The sequence below is a fragment of the Colletotrichum acutatum genome, assembly GCF_030867785.1.
Source record: "Colletotrichum acutatum strain CBS 112980 chromosome Unknown BDZ83scaffold_31, whole genome shotgun sequence".
In the NCBI taxonomy this organism is placed as follows: domain Eukaryota; kingdom Fungi; phylum Ascomycota; class Sordariomycetes; order Glomerellales; family Glomerellaceae; genus Colletotrichum; species Colletotrichum acutatum.
The window spans coordinates 131163-151952 of NW_026849025.1; the positions used below are offsets into that span (position 1 = coordinate 131163).

Below are 20790 nucleotides of genomic sequence, written 5' to 3' on the forward strand. Positions count from 1 at the left end.
CGGTTCGAGGCTGGCCCGCCTTGTTTACCACTCAACACCATTGTTCAACAACATCAACACCATCAGCATTTTCCTAAATTGTTAATCTTCAAGACGACTACTCTCACTCACTTACGCACTATACCCGCCCGTGACGTCGCCGTAATCGCAGATCCTATCACTTTCCTAAGACGCTTTCAGTTCTCCCTCCAAAAGCATCTATATACGCTTCTGTACAGCTTTTAGCCACCTGCGCTGGCCCGGCACTTGGAGATCCCACGACTCCAAAGGACCACGCCACATCCAGAAAGGAACGCGCCGCCACCACCAAGACGAGCCCAATGAAGAGCTTCATGGCCGAGCCACTCTGGTGAATCCGGGCCGCTTTCTAAGGGATCCGTCTGGAACAAGCCCATTTTTGCCGTCCTTCTAGTCTCGAGCTAGCCTTGACCAGCTAACCACCACTGTGGTTCTCGATCCGCGCTTCTGGGGGCTAGACTGAGACTGCCACTGCTCAGTGAACCGCCTAGACAGAAAGCGACCAAGCCTCGCCTCGCGCGCCCCTCAAGAATGGACAGGCGGCATCTGGGCGACGCCCCTTCACAACAACATGAAGACGCTGACCCCGCCCCAAGAACATCGTCGAGCTCAACCTCCTCTGACCATAATGACAACGATCTTCATGACACATCCTCGCCATCTGTGAACCCCGCGCCGCGCGCAGCGCAACGACTTCACCCGAGACGAGCCATCACCGAACCCATGGGGAGCAAAGGCACCCTCGACGGCGGCCATGTCCGTTTCTCGGACGAGCTTCAACGCGACTCCAGGCGCAGCTTCGACCCGCCATCGTCGCACCCCAATTCAAATAGGCCAGGGCTCTATACGATTCCCTCGAGGGGCGATCTTGAGGGCCATATCCAGGATGAGCCCTCGTCCTCACGAACTCGACGGGGCAGCGACCACAGCTCCGCGCAGCCTTCAGACTCTGACCTCAAGTATCCAGTCTACCGGCCAGAGCCAACGAAAAGGACGAAATGGCGCGTTGCGCAGGAGTCGGTGAGCGACCAGCTTAAGAAGGCCTACAATGTGTACATTGTGCAGGGATTATTGCGACAAAAGCCGCTACCGCCGAGCGCAGATGGAAGGCATATCCCACTCGACTTGTCAAGGAAACGGTGTGATCATCTCATCGACGAGCGCACTAAGAAGTCGTACGCCAGTAATTTTATTCGGTCCAGTCGATACACGATATGGAGTTTCCTGCCCAAACAACTCCTGTTTCAGTTCAGTAAGATGGGCAACTTCTACTTCCTTGTCGTCGGTATCATTCAGGCCATCCCGGGACTCAGCACTACGGGCCAGTGGACAACCATTGCACCTCTCGCCGTGTTTGTGTCACTATCAATGGCCAAGGAAGGATACGACGACTACCGCCGGTATCTGTTGGCCAAGACGGAAAATTTGAGTCGCGCATGGGTTTTGGGCGAACGATCCAAGAAGGCGACTGCGAGGATGAAGAGGCACAAGGATGGCGAAGTTGCGGAATACTCGGCAGATGGATGGACCGAGATTGAATGGCAGGACCTCAAGGTTGGCGACGTTGTCAGACTTCAACGTGACGACGACATTCCGGCGGACATTGTCCTTCTATATGCGTCCGGGCCTAACGGTACCGCTTACATCGAAACTATGGCTTTGGACGGCGAGACGAATTTGAAGGCGAAAAGAGCCTCACCCATTCTTGCTGAAAGGTGTCAAACCCTGCAAGGCATTGAGTCTTGCCAGGCAACCATCGTTTCCGAGGACCCGAACCTGGATCTTTACAGGTATGACGGACGTGTCACTGTCAATGGAGAGACACTACCGCTGTCACTCGACAATGTCATCTACCGCGGCTCCACGGTGCGAAACACGACAGAAGCTATCGGCATCGTCGTGAACACGGGTGAAGAATGCAAGATCCGAATGAACGCCCACAAGCACGTACGCACAAAAGCACCCGCCATGCAGCGCGTCCTTAACAGAATCGTCGTTTGGCTCATAGTAGTGCTACTCGGCCTCAGCAGCGGTCTTACCTTGGGTCACTATCTGTGGCGAGACCCCGCCGAGTCTTCTTGGTACTTCATGGGTGAACGCATTAGTATGAGGAAGATCTTCATTGCTTTCATACTCATGTTCAACACACTCATTCCGCTTTCGTTGTACATCAGTTTGGAGATCATCAAGATCATACAGTTTTACATGATGGGAGACGTCGAGATGTACGACCCGGTCACCAATACGCCAATGGTCGCCAACACCACAACGATCCTCGAAGACTTGGGTCAAGTCAACTACGTCTTCTCGGACAAGACAGGCACCTTGACGGAGAACGTGATGCGCTTCAGAAAGATGAGCGTCGCCGGCACCGCATGGCTGCACGATATGGACATTGAACGAGACGAACACGCCAAGCAGAAGTTGATCGAGATGGCCCGGAAGAAGCGTAAGGGAAAAGGAAAGGATAGGAATCGAGAAAAGACGACGAGTGACCACGACAATCACTCTTCGTTGACACCAGCACAAGGAAGGTCATCCATCAGCACTTATGGACGAGGACGCTCTACAAGTCGGGCCCCTCAAGCCGAGCCCGAACTCAAGACGGAAGATCTCCTTGACTATCTGCGACGCAAACCAGATACTGTCTTTTCCAAGAAAGCCAAGCAATTCCTACTCTGCATCGCTCTCTGTCACACATGTTTACCCGAGACAAAGGAAGACGGCGAGATCGAATACCAAGCTGCCTCTCCTGATGAGCTTGCTTTGGTTGAAGCTGCAAGAGATCTTGGCTACCTCCTCATTGACCGGCCTGCGCAATCAGTCATTCTCCAAATGCCCGAAGCTGATGGAACGATTAAAAGAGAAACGTACCAGGTACTAGATGTCATTGAGTTTAGCAGTCAAAGGAAGAGGATGTCCATCATCATGCGTATGCCGGACGGCAGAGTATGTGTATTCTGCAAAGGCGCTGACAACGTCATCTTGCCTCGTCTCAAGCTGAGCGGTCTTGCCACACAAAAGGCGAGCGACGTCAACCGGAGAGCCTCGATTCGTAGGAGTGTGGAGAGGGAAAAGGCACAACAACGCCTCAGCACAAGTGGAACACCCCGCAGCAGCTTCGTCATTGGGAGAACGTCAATGTCAGATCGACGTAGCATGATGAATCAGAGAATCTCTGGTGACATGCTCAGGCGATCCAGCGCCGTTACCGACGACGCCGACGCATGGAATTCACGCAGAGGTTCGGCAGACATCCTCTCACCCATGAGCGCCCACGAGATTTGGTCATCGCCACGTCACAGCATGGCCATGTCAGCGAACGAGGATGAAGTGGACGACTTCATTGACGAGTCCGTGGCTCTCAACGAGGGCACCGTTCTCGAACGATGCTTCACGCACATCAACGAGTTTGCTTCGGAGGGCCTGCGGACTTTACTTTACGGTTACCGATATATTAGCGAGGATGATTACAACACGTGGAAAAGGATCTATCATGATGCCACCACCAGCTTGGATAATCGACAAGAAAAGATTGAGGCGGCTGGTGAGCTCATCGAGGATAAGTTCGAGCTTGCTGGTGCCACCGCCATCGAGGATCGGTTGCAAGAGGGCGTACCAGAAACGATTGAAAAACTCCGTCGCGCCGAGATCAAGGTTTGGATGTTGACGGGAGATAAGCGCGAGACTGCCATCAATATCGGTCACTCTGCCGGCCTGTGCAAGCCATTCTCCGAGGTTTTCATCCTGGATGCTACCATGGGCAATCTGCAGGAGTCCATCCTGTCGACCCTGGGTGAAGTGGCCCGGGGTATGGCGCCCCACGCGGTAGTAGTAGTCGACGGTCAGACCTTGGGTATCATTGAGGGAGACGAGGACCTCAGCTTCCTCTTCTTCGACCTTGTAGTGAGGGTCGACTCGGTCATTTGCTGTCGCGCTTCTCCCTCGCAAAAGGCCACTCTCGTCAAGCGTATTCGCCGACAAGTACCTCACTCCCTGACTCTAGCCATTGGCGACGGCGCCAACGACATCGGCATGATCCAAGCTTCGCATGTTGGTATCGGTATCTCGGGCCGCGAAGGTCTCCAAGCCGCTCGCATTTCCGACTACGCCATTGCGCAATTCCGCTTCTTGCAGCGTCTTCTCTTTGTCCACGGCCGCTGGAACTACCTTAGAACTGGCAGATATATTCTCGCCACTTTTTGGAAGGAAATTGTCTTTTTCTTACCACAGGCTTACTTCCAGCGTTACACGGGATACACGGGAACGTCTCTATATGAAAATTGGAGTTTGACGGTGTTCAATACTTTCTTTACCTCACTCGCGGTTATCTTGTTGGGCGGTCTGGAAAAGGATTTGCAAGCTAAGACGCTCCTCGAATTCCCCGAGCTCTACACCTTTGGCCACAAGAACCGAGCTTTCAACATCAAGCTTTATATTGGCTGGACATTCCTCGGGCTGATCGAGTCTCTCATCATTTTTTGGGTGACCTGGGCGGTCTACAGCTCGCTGCCCTTCGATCAGGACACATCGCTCTATGCTATGGGATCCGTTCCCTTTACGGTTGCTGTGGTGTTTATCAACATCAAGTTGCTGTGAGTTACTTCGTGGGGAATTATGCATAATAGTTTGCTAACAATCTTAGGGTTCTTGAGATGGAAAACAAGAACATTATCATTCTGGCCGGGTTTCTCATCTCGGTCGGGGGTTGGTTCTTGTGGAATATCATTCTTTCCGCAGCTTTCCGGCCCATCCTGCGCATCTACCAGCTTCGCCACGCGTTCATTCATAACTTTGGTAGAACGTTGAGCTTCTGGACTACTATTCTCCTTGCACTTGCGACCGTTATCTGCTTGGAGCTAATAGTCGACGCGATACGTCGGGTCTACTGGCCGCGCGATGTTGATATCATGCAACGCCTCGAGAGGAAGGGCTTCAATGCGGATGACGCGGCCGAGGGAATGGAAGGTGGCCACGGCGAGACCTCTGGAACGGTGTTGGAAGTTATCAGCAGCAAGACCAAGTCGGTCTTTGGCCATACCGAGGAGAGGCCCTCGAACCTTGACGGGGCACCTAGGCCAAGTCACTCCACCACTCGGCCTTCATTCCACCAGGCACGGCAGTCTCGAAGGTCGAGAGACGAGTCGGCCGCCAGGTCTTCCACGCCCCCGGTTGAGGAAGCCAACTTTGCAGACCCAGAACTGACTTCAGGGCCAACAAAAAAGCCACGCCTTTCTGTGGCGACGAGGTGGTTGGGGAGTGCAAGGAACACTCCTGTGAATGGCCCCATTGAGCTGCGGTCAACTGGCCAATCATCTAGGTCGTAGGGAGGAAGAGGAGGAGGAGGAGGAGAAAAGAGGTTCGTTGTGTGTGTACATAATTGGCCGTCATGATCTATCATTATGGTCACTTGGACTATCCTTTTCGGGTTTCGGGGTTTTGGTTCTTGTTCTTGATACCACAAAGCATGATGGGTTTCCCTTTTACGTTTGGCGTTTTCAGAGGTCAAACATTAGTCGGCAGTAGATAGCGAGGGACTGCCTACAACAGGCAGGTGTAGTAGTCTGTGTACATACGGGGAAAGACTATGCAAGGAATTCAAGACTCTCTCAACTGTCACGATGATTTCAACTATGATTGTCTGTTGCGTCTGAGGAAATAGAGCCGCCATGCTTTATTATGCATTAGAACAAGTGCGAAGAGCAGGAAGAACCTGGCTGTGGTTTATGTACATGATCATGATTTAGGCGACTAGTGTCGCCTTGTGGGCTTCATGATCGTCTGAGGGTTGGTGATGAGGCTTGGGAGGGTTAGTTGTCCTTCTTCTCGTCCTTGGAGTCTTCCTTGTCTTCGGATTTTTCCTCCTTCTTATCGTCGGACTTCTCCTCCTTCTTATCCTCGGACTTCTCCTCCTTCTTATCCTCGGACTTCTCCTCCTTCTTATCCTCGGACTTCTCCTCCTTCTTGTCGTCAGACTTCTCTTCCTTCTTGTCGTCAGACTTCTCCTCCTTCTTGTCGTCAGACTTCTCTTCCTTCTCCTCACCCTTCTTCTCGTCCTTGGACTCTTCCTTGGGCTTGTCCTCAGACTTTCCCTCCTTCTTCTCATCCTTGGGCTTCTCGAACTTGTCTTCCTTCTTATCCTCTGACTTCTCCTCAGACTTATCGTCCTTCTTCTCCTCGGTCTTGGACTCCTCCTTTTCCTCAGACTTGGACTCCTCTTCCTTCCCCTCCTTCTCCTCAGGCCCATCGTGCTTCTCCTCCTCGTCATGCTTAGCATGAGCGGCGCCGTGGCCCTTGGACGGCGCGGGACCGCTCCACGGCTGGATGACGGCCAGACCCGCGGCGAAAAATACTACTGAGCCAATGGCACTGTATGGCATGGAAAAAGTGGTCAGACACGTCTTCCTCGGGCAAATCTTGACGGCCACGTGTCCCGTTTCACACAAATATGCTCGATTGAAAGAGCCAATTGGTTTCTTAATGGGAATAAAAGGCAATTGACTTACAGGGAAAGCTCACTCTGGGGCTTCGCGCCATGTTGGCTGGCGTAGGTCCTCTGGCCGACCTGGGAACGGAACTGGGGACGGATCGTCCGGCGCGCCGAGGATCGGAGGGCGGAACGCAGGGAAGCTGCTCTGGCGAAAGACATTGTGGAAGTGTGTAGTACGGAGTACAGAGTGAACGCAGGGAAATGCTTCGAGTCGCTACAATGAAGGAGGGGACTTCAATGGCAAGACCAATTGGATTAGTTGCGAGTGTCCTTTGTAAAGAAAACAAACAGGAGGAAAGGAGAAAAAGAACCAAGAAAGCAACACGGAAAAAACCCGCTTGGGAAGCACGTAAGGAAGCCAAAAGAAGAAAAAAGCTGGGGTTGGATTGGTGTGGCTTGGCCTTGGTTTCTGGCCTGTTGTGCTGGCCTTGAGTGACCTGCCGTCCGAAGTCTAGGAGCTCGGAGCTGCGAGCTCTCTGCCTCTAGCTTGCACCAGCAACGAGCTTCGAGAGAAATCGGCCAATGATGGGGAAGAGGCTGGATAGTTCCAGATGCCGGGGGTGGCTGGTTCTCCCCACAGCTTTGTGGTGACGACATTTGCCGGGGGGTGCCGAAGGGGCCCGCACGACATACCTACCTCGATCCCCCGAAATGGGGAGATGGGAGCTAGGGTCAAAGGTATCGAGGTTCCATTCTATGCTTATCTAATCTTTGACCGGAATAACTCATCGGAGAACGAGTTGGGGCCGGCACGGACCTTACGGTTCTCTCAGGGACTTACATAACGCTCCATCACTGCGGGCAGGAACCTCAGAGCCCAGTGGTAGGGGTCCACTTTCGCGGGGCAAGAACGACCCGGAACTGGTAGCATTGAGGGGACCTCTGCCCGTATTGTCTGAGGTACCTACTGGGCTGTCTAAGGTAATCCCGCCCAACGACATTGACTGGGCCCTTCCTGCCTAGAGCTCTGGAACCTGTGACCCCACCACCAACAACGCCTCTTTCACGAGGGTCTCTGTTGTCGTGATCCAAAGCCAACATCAAAATCTACCAACCCAATTTACCGCCCCGATACACCTCGTATCTTCCGCCATCTTTCCACTTTTCGCGGGACGGTCGACCTTCTTTCCTTTTTCCTCTGCATGGTCAGAGCAATCGATTCCTCGCTGACACGCCACCTGCCGCGATAACCTCGTCACCTCCATCTTCCTCACACATAGCGAACCAGCTCGGACGACACACTCCAAGATGGCTTCGTCAAGCGTCCCCGCGAATCCGACGCCGCAGACGGTGATCCAGCTCGTGCAGAAGCTCGGAGATGCAGACCCGGATTTCCGCTTCATGTCGCTCAACGACCTGCTCCAGGTCCTAGCGAACGGCAAGCCCGACTTCTTGCACCACGATTACAACGTCGCCGCACGTACTGTTGATAGCATCATCAAGGCGCTCGACGATCAGAATGGCGAGGTGCAGAACCTGGCGATCAAATGGTGCGAGAATCAGAACCCCCCCCTCCCAACCAAATCCCTTCTCCAATACCCAACGAGCAATGGCAGGAGCTAACCAGTTTTCCTCCGCAGTCTCGGACCGATGGTCATGAAAGTACCGACCCCGATTATCGCACCGATGATTGAGAAACTCTCTGCAATCAAGCTTAAGAACTCGGTTGACAATGCTGTTCCCTCGCTCGCCCTCCGCGCCGTCATCATGGCCCTCCCGAAACCCACACCTGGCTTGCCGCCCACTAAGGACGTGACAGAATCATACCAAGCCGTTAGCCGCGTTCTGATTCCGCGGCTTTTGGGACCCGGCGGCAAGGTGCAGCCACAGAACCCTTCAAACAACATCCAGTTGCCGCCCGTCCCGCAGGGTCTCCTTAAGGTGGACAAAGACCTTAGCGCAGAGTCGGTGGATATTCTTATCGAGGTTGTCAGATGCTTTGGCGTGATGCTCTCGCCCCTCGAGGTCGAGGCAATGCAAGATGCGGTCATTAGTCTGCTCGAGAACGACAAGACATCATCAGTCGTGAAGAAGAGAGCTGTGGTGGCTACTTCGATACTTGCTATTCACCTGTCGGACGAGTTGCTCAGCCAGATGGTCGACCGAATGGGCAACGACCTGAACAAGGCCGATATCTCTGCAGTCACACGTCGTCTCTATATTTCAATCACTGGCTCCCTGGCAAGATCGATCCCCAATCGTTTCGGTGCATACTTGAAGACTCTGGTGCCCTTCATTCTCCAAGCTTTGAGCGAGGGTGAGCTTGAGAAGCACCTGGAGGAGATCAGCGACGGAGATGACATTGGCCAGGAGTTCAACGAGGTTCGAGAGTCCGCTCTCGTGGCCCTAGAGTCATTCCTCGCCGCTTGCCCGACGCAGATGCGCCCCTTTACCGACCAAACCATCCAGGCAACCCTCAGATACCTGAAGTACGACCCCAACTACGCAATGGGGGATGACGATGAAGATATGGACGTTGATGACGAGGATGAGGACGAGGACGATGACGAATTCGAAGATGATGCTGGGTTTGACGATGACGACGACGCAAGCTGGAAGGTCCGTCGTTGTGCCGCCAAGGCTCTTTACACCCTCATCTCAACCCGTGGAAGTGGTGATTTGTTAGAGAACGGTGTTCTATACAGCCAGGCAGGACCCACTTTGGTCAAGAGATTCGACGAGAGAGAGGAGAACGTCCGTCTAGAAGTCATTGCTTGTTTGTCCCTTCTTGTGCGCAAGACGGGCGAGGGCATGTATCCCACAGATCTCTCACTCGACGACCATGAGCCCGAGGCGCCTAGCTCCATCCCCATCAGCAGAAAACGCAGACGTCAGAGCAGCGGCGGCGGTTCTATGAACACCCCTCATGCTGCCACAGGTCTTACATCCCCCACCCTCGAGAGAATCCCTTCAACTGGACCCCGCGCAGATCTGGCTCGCTTCACCCCGACGATTGTGAAGGCTTCCACCAAGCTGCTCAAGGGCAAGGTTATTCCTACCAAGCAGGCCATCATCAACCTCCTTGATGATATTATCACAGTCCAGCGAGGTGGTCTTTCCGATTACTTCAACGACGCCATCGGCCCCATCATTGAGTCTATTAAACCAACTGGAGCCTCGGCGCTCGCCTCGTCTCTGGCTGCCTCTGGAGGAAATGCGTCCGCGACACCTAGCACTCTCCGTGTCGCCGCCCTGAAACTCACCAGCGATATTGCCAAGACCCACTCGTCGAGTCTTTTGCAGCCGTACCTGACCAAGATAGTGGCTGGTGTCATCTCGGCAGCCAACGATCGATTTTATAAGATCTCAAGTGAAGCCATCGGAACGATTGAGGAGTTGGTGAAGGCAATCACTCCTCCTCGGTCCAAGATGACGGCACAGAAGTTTAAGGGCGAGCTCCAGAAGCTCTTCGACACAATCATGAACAGAATTACTGCGACTGACGCCGACGCTGAAGTCAAACAGCGTGGTATCCACGCCTTGGGAGTCTTGCTATCTAGAACCTCCGGTGCCGATGGCAATGGTCTGATCCCAGCGGATAAGCGACAGGCTGCCTTGACAGCACTTCTTGACCGCCTCAAGAACGAGACTACTCGTCTGGCTGCCGTGAGAGCCGTCGATAACGTCGCAGCTTTCAGCACTAGCAGTGGCCAGCTCGAGACGTCGTGGATTCGGGAGGTCGCGCTGGAGCTTGCAGGACAACTCCGCAAGGCTAACCGGGCTCTTCGCGGTTCTAGCGTGCTTGCACTCAAGCATTTGGTTGTGTCGCCGACCGCCAGAGGCCAATTGGATGCAGACACTATTCAGGGCCTGGTTTCGTCGTTGGTGCCTGTTATTAGCAACAACGACACTCATCTGTTGGCACCAGCTCTGCTCATTCTCGCGACCCTCGTCGAGGAAAACGCCGACCTCGTGGTAACGCAGTCAATGACTGCTACTATCTGCAGTCTGCTCAAATCAAGCTACGCGAGCATCGTCCTAGACCAGATCCTTATTCTTGTCACAAAAGTTGGCGAGAGCGGCGCCGGCCAGCCTCTCATGCAAGGGCTTCTCAATGACGTTAGTATCGAGGGAGATCCCGTTGTCGTGGGCAAGGTCATTGGTGCACTTCTTGTAGCCAGTGGAAGCTCGGCTGGCGTCACAGTTGAAAGCTTCATTTCCGAGTTGCAAACCAGTTCCAGGAACAAGGATGACGCTCGCTTGAGCTTGGCACTTGCAGTGCTCGGCGAGGCTGGTCTCCGTCTTGGAGCCAACTCGCCATTGAAGGCGGAGCTGTTCTTGCAGCAATTCCACGAAGAGCCCGACAAGGTCTCTATCTCAGCTGCAGTGGCTCTTGGCCGTGCTGGTTCGGGCAATGTTTCCGAATACCTTCCAGTCATTCTGGCAACCATGCAGAAGGGTGGTAACACGCAATACTTGCTTATCCAGTCGATAAAGGAGATCTTGCAGCAAGTCAACGTTCTCTCTGCCGAGGTCTCCAAGTTCGCGGCCGACATCTGGCAGCACCTTCTTTCGGCCTCTACTATTCCCGATAACCGAGTGGTGTGCGCGGAATGTGTGGGACGACTGACCATCATCGATTCTCAAACTTTCATGCCTCAGCTTCAGGTAAGTTGAGCAAATTCGCCACGGATAGAGCTAAACTAACAATAATAAAGTCCCTTCTCAGAAATGAGAACCCCGACATCCGAGGCATGTCTGTTCAGGCTGTTCGATACACGCTTCCTGATAGCGACGAGGCTTTTGACGCTATGCTCAAGAATGTCCTTGTCGATATGCTGCTTGTCATGCTGCAGGACTCGGAGATGGACAACCGCCGCTTGGCGATGTCAACACTCAACTCGGCTGCGCACAACAAGCCCGATCTTATCCTGCCTCACCTTGGCGAGCTGATGCCGTTTGTGTTGACCGAGTCGGTGATCAAGCCTCAGTTGATCAGAGAGGTCATGATGGGCCCTTTCAAACATATGGTGGATGATGGCCTTGAAGTCCGAAAGGTATGTCAAGTCTTATTTCGAAAGGTTGGTCGCGGCTATTGCTAACCACAAATACAGAGCGCTTACGAGACCTTGTACGCTCTCATGGAGACGGCCTTCTCACGAATCAACAACATCGACTTTTACGACCGCGTGGTCGCTGGTCTCAAAGACGACAACGACATCCGCAGTCTCTGCAACTTGATGGTGTCTAAGCTTATCTCGCTTGACCCTGATGAGACTAGCCGTCGCCTTGACTCCATCGCCGAGGCATACCGCGCCATCTTGTCCACTAAGCTCAAGGATGGAGCCGTCAAGCAGGATGTGGAGAAGCAGGAGGAGGCGAACAAGAGCGTTCTAAGGGTCACTCTCTTGCTCGGAGACAAACTCAAGGGTGCAAAGGATGGCTCTGGCAAGGGAGCAGCCAACGCGAGTGCTGGAGGTGCCAGCCAGGCGTGGAACGCTTACTGGGAGTGGGTTAACAAGGAGTTCCAAGCGCAGCTTAGAAGCCTGCGTGAGGAGACCAAGAACCTCAGCATTCTGTAGTACAGACACTACATAGAGATGGGCCACCTTCATCTTACTCTTGAAGATGAGGCATAGCTAGGATGCTTAAGGACAGCAGAGGATGAATGAGATTTCAGCATTTGATTTGTAAAGTACGCTTTGGAAGAACAAGAAGGTCTCACAGCCGGGGCGAATTATCAGCTCAGTTGCCTTTCTTGTTCAGTCATGTTCCAAAACTGTGCTAGATGAATCCAAGAGGGTTTATTCGAACGTGGGGAAATAATCCCCTCATGTGAGCTCAAAATGACGTCTCGTTTTCATGTCGTTGAAGCCTTTGGGTGATTCGATGGAATACGCTGGCGGATGAGTATGGCCCAAGCCAAGGACACTTGGTGACGATGCTGTATACTTGTGGATCACGCGTGTCATCACTCCTCCCGTGTTACATCCCGCTAAGGTCAGATTTCAGAGATGTGTTTGGTCTACGTTGAAGCTTGTATGTGTGATGGTGGGCTAGAGCGTCCCTTGGGTGAAGCATCCGGGGCAAGGAGGATGTTTCTCAAGTCTGTCTTTTACTTCACTCTCCGTTGTATAAATAGTCTACATAACAGATCCTGCTGGAAGCATTAGGGAATTATGATTTCATTGCGTGAGCTCGGTGGTTAGAAGAATGAGGCGTTTTAGATTGAACTTTGATTCCCTCGATATATTACGTGTAGGACTACGACCACGCGTTGGGGACACAAGACAGAGAAGCTTGGAATTGGCCTAGTACTCCCGTTACATAGGCTTTAATTTGTGAAAGAGATTCTCCTACGGGTGAAGGTTACTAGACTTCTTCAATCGTGTTAGATACTCGACGCGCCTCCAAGAAATGACGGCCCTCATCATCTTTTGTATGCTTTTCACACAGCACAGCGAGGTCCTCCTTGTGTTACTGCCATCTAGTGGAGGTGAAATGGAAAGATTCGACTATAAATATCGGCATTCCTCGTGCTCCAGGGTCTTCTGTTGGGCCAACCAGCCAGATGTACGTAAAATCTTCTCCCGCACTAACATGCTTCAGGTAAATGAGCCAGCTTGAGGGTACGGAGCATCATCGGTGACTGTGAGACATACCATCGAACCATCTGATAACGGCCAAATGGCTCGGGCGCAAACTTGTCGTAGTACAAGCGGAGCATGTAGAGCAGGCCACAAAAGGGATCCGAGGCGGCGAGATTGTCGATATGCTCGCGCTCCACCAGGTAACACCATTCAAATCCTTAAGTAGACCGTCCTTCGTTACCATTGTATACCTCTGTGAATAGCAGGAAAGTCATTGCTACTGAGGAAGCAGGGTGTTGGAGTAGAAGTGGATGTTCAAGGAAGAGGCTCTACTTTCTGTCGTGCGTTTGTTCTTTTCTGAGTCGAGAAGGCGCAGGTGCTTCGGAACCAGACGCACAAAGAGACGATTTGCTGAATCAGGAGGAGGCGGAGGGCATCAAGGTGGATATTTATAGCCTTCTGAACAATGCCACCTGTTTGCCTTTTTTCTTTTTTTTTTCTTTGCTCTCTGCCCGAGGTAGGCCAGGAGTTCTCCTTACTAGGTATGTAAGGAGGGCAGCTGCGGCAGCTTCACGTCTGGCTTTTCATAATGAGCTCGTCTCGGGTTTTGAGCCCTTTCAAGTTAGAAATTGTTAAAGTGTCCTATGCGACGACAGGTTTCGGCAATACTTAGAAACGGACGTCAATTATCTAAGCCTTACCTAAAGTAGCAGCACAACTCTACTCGTCAATTCTCTCCCCTATTAAGCAGGTCCATATACTTCGACGTATAAGCCGAGAGCCAGAAGGAGACCGGAAAACCCTCTTTTAAAATGCTTAAGGAATGGGCAAGATATATCTAGGACACTCTGGACGTATAGAACTTCATCTAGTTGCCCACAAATTCGGTCTCCAAGCCTTGTACAACAAGACAGAAAGGTTGCCTCGCAGACGATGGCAGCGGCGCTTGATTCAGACGTCTGTAAGTCCGTTTATAGCAAACCGGGCTCTCACTCGTCCTTTCTATCGTGGGCACTTGTACTCGTCCATCTGCGCAGGTGTTTTCAAGTTTCCTGGTATACTGTTCTAGGCTTACACGGTCTCTTTTCAATTGTGCCTCAGTCAGCTATCCCAGAAACGAGAATGTAAACTACGTGCACGTGGGCAATGTTGTCACCCTGGATTTCATCTTGCACAACACCAACAGACAACATAAAGGCCACATTTGAATCTCCGCGTCTTAACCCACGACCATACACACTCTCTCATAAAATCCGCCTCTTGATATGTCTCTCTCTACCACTCCCCGATCCCCACCCATCAAGCCTCGCATTCACATCCCCGCACCTCTCATCTCGTCACCAACCCAACTCCCCAACACACAGCATCCACCCATTCCGCAACTCCACTCACTCAAATCACAACCACGTTCCCACAAACCCACACCACAACCCTCTCTATTTTCCTCCATCGCCTTTTGAGTCATCGATCAAGACAAAAAGCCTTGTTGGCTAAGTGGTATAGCGTCTCACTAGTACCTAGTGACATGAGAAGATCGGCGGTTCGATTCCGCCACGAGGCACATAACAGCGTAGTTCCCTATACAGGAACGATGATCTCTTTTTGGCGTTATTTTCTTGTGTTGCTTGGTGGGAGTCTTCAATCCATGAAAGATGTTTAGATCAGCAACGGCCGAGAGGATGTTGCTTTTTCTTTTGGGGACTGGTTGACTGACTGTCGATGCCGTAGTTCCTCTGTGTCTACTTCTACAATCCAACTTGAAGTTTGCCAAAAGCTTCCTGTTTGACGTTCAAGGAGGAGAGGATGTAGTTATCGGTATTGAAAGACCTAGGTAACATTGGACTTGTAAGTATGTACGTCGACGGCTGCTTGCTCGCATACGATGGCAGCAAAGTTGGTGCCATGACTTTTCACTGGAACGACACGTTCGAAGGACGTAGTTGACCAAACCTCTCGTCACAACAGTCACAACACGGCATAGCTGTTAGACCACCGTATGAATGAACAAAGAAAAGTTTTCCAGTATCTACGGAATCTGACACTACCCAACCCTTATTAAAACACGGCAGGCAACGCTGGCGCAAGCTAGACGATACAAGCCTACCCACGCTGTTGCTTTAAGCAATAGTACACGAAGAAGTAGCTTTTGTGCAGTGGCCAGAGTCTCTCTTTCGCTTTCTGACTCCCCGTTTATCCTCCGCCGGCCTTCTTGGCCTCCTCGTCGGCCTTGGCCTTATCTTCTGCCTGCTTCTTCGCTTCCTCCTCGGCCTGCTTTTTCGTCTCTGCATCGGCGGCCTTCTGCTTGGCATCTTCCTCTGCCTTCTTCTTTTTTGACTCTTCCTCGGCCTTCTTAGCCTCCTCTTCGGCCTCTCTGGCCTTCTTTGCATCCTCCTCTGCTCTCTTTCTAGCTTCGACTTCAGCATCAGCCTTCTTCTTATCTTGTTCTTCGTCGTTCTTCTTCGCCTCTTCAGTGACCTTTTGAGCCTCGCCCTCGACAAGTGTGGACTGAGTATCTTGTTCCTCGTCGTCAACATCAACCAGTCTTCCAGAATCCCACTTCTTCTTGGCGGCCTTGAGCAGCGACGGCAGTTCTCCGCTCATGTCGCACATGCCACGGAAGCTGCCGTTCTCTTTGCGAATCAGCTCGTACGGGTGACCGTACTCGACAACGGCACCCTTGTCCAGAACGAGGACCTTGTCGTAGTCCACAATAGTCTGCAGGCGATGGGCAATAGTGATGATGGTGCTAGTCAGCTCGCGGATGGTCTCCTGGATCTTGGTGTCGGTGGCGTAATCGATGGAGGCTGTCGCTTCGTCCATGACCAGCACATTGGGTCGCTTCAAAAGGGCACGCGCGAGGCAGAGCAGCTGGCGCTGACCCTGAGACAGGTTGGAACCAGATTCCGAAACAGTCGACGAGAGGTTGAGGAAGATGTTCTTGTTCGTAGGCGCAATGGAGGAGCCAGGGCTAGAGTTTGAATCTCCACGAATCAGACCCAAGTTGGGCGTGGCAGGCAAGATTGACCCGGCAGATGGCGTAGTCGGTCTGGTCGCGGGTCTAGAAGTTGACTCATTGGGGCCGATAAGCTGCACCTTGCGGAGCGCCTCAAAGATTTGTTCATCCGTGTATGCATCGAAGGGGTCCAAGTTGGAGCGAATGGTGCCCATGAAAAGGGTGGGGTCTTGAGGAACGATAGTAATAGCCTCACGCAAATCGCGGAGTCCAATGAGGCCGACATCGATATCGTCAATGAGAATCTTGCCTTCGTCGGCCTCTAGGGCACGGAAAATAGCCAAGGCCAGCGAACTCTTGCCAGCACCGGTCCTGCCAACGATACCAACCTTCTCCTTGGGGTTGATCTTGAAACTGAGACCACGCAGGACGGGGTCCAAGTCTGCGCGGTAACGAGTCGAGTAGTTGATGAACTCAACAGATCCTTGGCTAGGCCAGTTCTTGGGAGGACGGTTCTTCTCGTCAATCGGCTCGGCCTCCTGCTCAACATCCAAGTATTCCTTGATACGCTCCACCGAGTTCATATTTTGCTCGTTGATAGCATATAGACGGATGAGCCACAAAACGTTCTCGGTGAAGCCAATTGCGTAACTAAGGGAGATACCGGCAGAGCCAGCATCGACGCTGCCTGTGCCCAAGCTGAAGATGATGAAGACACCAGCGAAGAAGGAAACCGTATCACCAAGCACATCAGTCCTGAACGCAAGCCAACGGTTGGCAGCCCACAGATAGATAAAGGGGCGAGCCTGGACGTTGATCTTGGACAAGTTCTCCCGGATGAAGCGGCGCTCGTCACCGTAAGCTCGGATCGTCGTCATGCCAGACAGGGTCTCTCCAAACTGCTGGAAGAGAGGGCTCCTCTGGACGGACTCGAGACGCTTGAGATCTCTGGACGCCCGGAGATAGAAAGCGCCAACAAAGTAGTAAGCAGCAGTAATGAAAACACCCGCAATGAGGAAGCCCGGGGTAATGATAGTGATCAAGACGACTGTGACGAGAATTCCAAGAGCACAGCCGAAAACGCCGATAGCGATTGGTGCAACTTCCTGGTCCACAGCCTCGAGGTCCTTGCTGAAACGGTTCATCAGCTGGCCGAGAGGAGTGACGTCGAAGAATTTGAACTTTGCCCGAGAGACGCGAGTAATCAAGTCGTTGTGGATCTTCTTGGACGCCGTCAGCGAACCGTAGAAGACCCAAATGTCCCTGATAAAAGCAGCAACAGAGCCGGCAAGACCAATGATGGCGAGAACGGTGAGATAGTAGGTGACGTTCACGTCCGCAACGGTGGAAGCACTAAAGTTGGAGCTGATGCGGTTGCCGTAGTTGGCAATGGAGGCGAAGTAGGTCGGGCTCAAGGACTGCTGGCTGTAGCTGTGGGATGCGGTCGAGAAATCAATGTGCGCAACCTCCTCGTCAACGTACTGGTTAGCCCACTCGCGCACCCAGAAGTTGGTAGCGACACCGGACATCTGTTGGAGTCCAAAGACTGTAAGCGCAACAGCCCAGAACCACCAAGCGCCCATAGAGGAGAGGTAGAGTTGAATGACCGGCCACTTGACAGAGCCGACGGCCTTCTTCTCCTCCATGGCATCCTTTTGTTCCTTCTTCTTGTCATTCTTCTTCGATCGGGCGTCACTGGCGCTTTCATCGCCAGGGTTGACCACAGTCTCTGACCCATCCTCGCCAACGCTAGAGGGAACGCGGGACGGAATTCGGGACACCGAGGCAGAGTTGATGGCGGCTTTCTGAACATCTTCGCCCAACTTGCCGGCAGCAATCAGCTCGGCAGACGGGCCCTGAGCGGCAATTCTGCCATTCTCAAGACAGACAACATAGTGCGATGAAGGAGCACAAAGCTGGAGGTTGTGAGTGACCAGGATGCAGGTTCGGCCGGCCATCAAAGGACCCTTGATGGCGTTGTTGAAGATCCATTGTGCTGTGTGGGAATCAACGGCACTAAGACAGTCGTCCAAGAAGATGTGTCGGGAGTTAGAGTAGATGGCACGGGCGAGCGAAATGCGTTGCTTCTGGCCACCGGACATGGTGATACCCTTCTCGCCAACCAGAGTTTCATCACCGTTGTCAAGAATTTCGAGGTCACGCTCCAGAGCGCATGCCACAATCACATCCCTGTATCTCTTCTCGTCGTACGGCGCAGCAAACAAAATGTTGTCCTTGATGTTGGCGTTTACAAGCCATGCAGCCTGCGCGACATAGGCAACGGTGTCAGCCAGACCCGTCTCAGGGTCAGGTCGAACATCCTCACGGCTACGGCCACCCGGGCAGTAGACCTTACCCTCGACCAAAGTCATTTCGCCGAGCAAGGCCATGAGCATGGACGTCTTGCCAGAGCCGGTGGGTCCAGAAATGATGTTGAGCTTGCCAATGAGGAAATCAACGTCCATGTCCATGAGGCGGAAAGCCATCGATCCGTCATCTGCGACAACGTCCTTGCCCCCCCAGATGAAGTTGGCCTTGCGAAGGCCAATGACCTTATTTCCGTCCTCGTCAACGTTATCTTCGCCGAGCTGTTCGTACTTCTCAGTCTCCTCCTCGGTAAGGAACTCTTCGACACGGTCCAGGGAGACCTTGGTCTCCTGAACGTGGGCAAACATGTCTCCCATTTGATCAAGAGGCACACGGAGGAGCATGAAGAGGGAGATGGCAGTGAACGCAACCGAGGGGTAGAGCGGCTTATGCTCGATGAGAGTGTACATCAAGAAGGAGAAGAACGTGATGAGAACGGGGACCGAGTTCCACACAGCAACGGCGAAGGACCAGATGACGTAACGGGATCGAAGAGCCTTCAACTCGGCGGCACGCTTCTCGTCCACAATACGGCCAAACTTGGCCTCCCACGCGAAGTACTTGATGATGCGAATGTTCTGGAGAACCTCGTTGGTCACATTGATGCGCTTATCGGTAGCACCCAGAATCTTCTTGGACGTGTTGGCGAAGCCTCGTGCGAAGCTGTAGTTGATAGGCAGGAGCAGAGCCATCACAATCAATCCGGGGATGGCGCTGAGCCCCATGACATCCCAGAGCAAGACGATGGCCACGACAAGCTGGGTCGGGGCGGACGCGCAAATGAAGTGCAGGTAGGCCGTGACTTCGGCAATCTTGAAGCTGTCAACCGACATGAGGTTGATGATGGTGCCCAAGTTCGCTTGTTCGTCGTCCTTGGCCGGGTCTTTGGCGGCGCCGTTAGCGGCAGCCTCAGCATCTGCCTTGTCCTTTTTGAAACCGAGCTTCGCTTTGATCTTTCCAATCAAGCTCTGCTTTCCAGCAGCAGGCGCCTTCTTTCCCAGTTCCTTGTCTTTGCCGGCCGAGGCCTTGCGTCGGAGGGCCTTGGCGTAAATCTCACCAACCATGATGGCGCGGATGCGAATACAAATCTTGCGACCAATCCAGAGGGCGTAGTTGTCGGCGAAAGACCTGACAATGTCGAGGACTGGCAAGAGAATCACGTACAACCACAAGACGTTGATGGGAGCGCCTTCGGGCCTCTCCACGTATTCAAGGATGGCCTTGAGCAGCAACGTCGGAGCAAAGGTGAAGATGCCTGCGAAAGCAGCCAGGGCGAATTGCAGCAGAAGCTCGCCCTTGAAGTACTTGAGCAAGTGCCAAGCCAGGGTCGAGGTTCTCTTCATTGCCCGGTAGTCGGCAAGGACCGCGGCAGCCTTCTCCTTGGGGACCAAGTTCCAAACGTTCTTCATTTCCAGTGTTTCCTTGTAGCCGCGGGAGATGATGGGGTCCACCCAGGAGAACGTGGCCAGGGAAAAGAGAGAGGCGAGGGGCTCGCGCGAGGGCTCAATTTCGCCTTCCCATTCCAATAGCACCGTCTTGTTGCCCTTGCGGGTCGTAATCGCCAGACCGAAGAGAAACGAAGTCAAGACAAACTCGACAATGACGAGTGTTTGCGCAAGGCGGCTGCTGGGGTGGATAATGACAGAGCGGAAGATGCCGACTGTGAACAACCACTGGAACAGGTAGATGGCGGCGGTGTGGTTCCAGATGCGAGGAACGCGCCATTTCGTGTTGCCGAGGAAAAGTCGCAGAGTAGCAAGAATGGCGACGTAAACCCAGGTGACCAGACCGACGATGGTGACCAAGAAACCATGCTGACCCGGAACAGTCCCAGTAACCAATGCAACAATGTGTATCGCGATCAGACCAGCGATTCCAAGCTCCTCGACGACAATGGTCAAGTTCTGGGCGGGGGGGCTGTCGGCCTGAACAATGGATCCCTTGGTGGTAGTCTTGACCAGAGCGAGGCGACCGCCGCCGTTCATAGTCAGCGCCTCGTCATCTTCATCTTCAGTCTCCTCGGGAGGAATGTCGGTGTGGCCGTGGTGGTGCTCTTCCGGGACTTGCTCGTAGCCTTGCTTGCGTTTCTTCGCGACGCTTCGGAGCGCCTGTAGGCTGAGGTGAAGCAAAGAGAAGCCTATGACAATCAGAGGAAACAGGATTTTGAGGTAGCTACGAGAGATGTGTGGTTAGTTCACGAGACAAGTATGTTGGGCAACCGATTCGGCTGGCCCATCGAGCCGCAGGTCAAGTGCAGTCGGCATTGGTGGGTTGAGGGCATCGCAATTTGTTGCGCCGTGATGCGACCTGGTGAGGAGGCGGGCTTGGGGACAGAAAGACTCACTCTTGCTGGAAGCACGGTGTGAGATCATCAATGTCCCATATCGGCCAGCTGCACTGAGCAAAGCTGCCCATGTTTGCTAGTACCCCAC

The 20790-nt window shown here is 53.1% G+C and overlaps 4 protein-coding genes and 1 non-coding gene across 5 annotated transcripts; 3 read left to right on the plus strand and 2 right to left on the minus strand.

The window, feature by feature from the left end:
* Positions 1 to 1688: 1688 nt before the first annotated feature.
* On the plus strand, positions 1689 to 5637 carry BDZ83DRAFT_615545 (uncharacterized protein). The gene is made up of 2 exons (XM_060507901.1): positions 1689 to 4613; positions 4664 to 5637. The coding sequence occupies exons 1-2, from the start codon at positions 1948 to 1950 to the stop codon at positions 5343 to 5345; spliced, it is 3348 nt and encodes a 1115-aa protein (XP_060366632.1). The 5' UTR covers positions 1689 to 1947; the 3' UTR covers positions 5346 to 5637.
* A 2-nt stretch (positions 5638 to 5639) lies between these two features.
* Positions 5640 to 6813, minus strand: BDZ83DRAFT_255414 (uncharacterized protein). The gene is made up of 3 exons (XM_060501960.1): positions 6525 to 6813; positions 6062 to 6387; positions 5640 to 5930 (listed from the first exon to the last, which is right to left on the minus strand). The coding sequence occupies exons 1-3, from the start codon at positions 6665 to 6667 to the stop codon at positions 5911 to 5913; spliced, it is 489 nt and encodes a 162-aa protein (XP_060366633.1). The 5' UTR covers positions 6668 to 6813; the 3' UTR covers positions 5640 to 5910.
* A 445-nt stretch (positions 6814 to 7258) lies between these two features.
* Positions 7259 to 12030, plus strand: BDZ83DRAFT_791107 (TATA-binding protein interacting; the record flags this gene model as incomplete). Its single annotated transcript, XM_060515728.1, has 4 exons — positions 7259 to 7998; positions 8089 to 11116; positions 11167 to 11505; positions 11563 to 12030. The coding sequence occupies exons 1-4, from the start codon at positions 7757 to 7759 to the stop codon at positions 12028 to 12030; spliced, it is 4077 nt and encodes a 1358-aa protein (XP_060366634.1). The 5' UTR covers positions 7259 to 7756.
* Positions 12031 to 14518: 2488 nt separating this feature from the next.
* Positions 14519 to 14599, plus strand: BDZ83DRAFT_t109. The gene has a single exon. It is a non-coding gene; the product is annotated as a tRNA-Thr (tRNA).
* A 629-nt stretch (positions 14600 to 15228) lies between these two features.
* BDZ83DRAFT_650282 (ABC transporter) lies at positions 15229 to 20773 on the minus strand (the record flags this gene model as incomplete). The annotated part of the gene is made up of 2 exons (XM_060510361.1): positions 15229 to 20530; positions 20703 to 20773. 2 exons carry the CDS (start codon positions 20771 to 20773, stop codon positions 15229 to 15231), a joined length of 5373 nt encoding a protein of 1790 aa, XP_060366635.1.
* Positions 20774 to 20790: the final 17 nt, after the last annotated feature.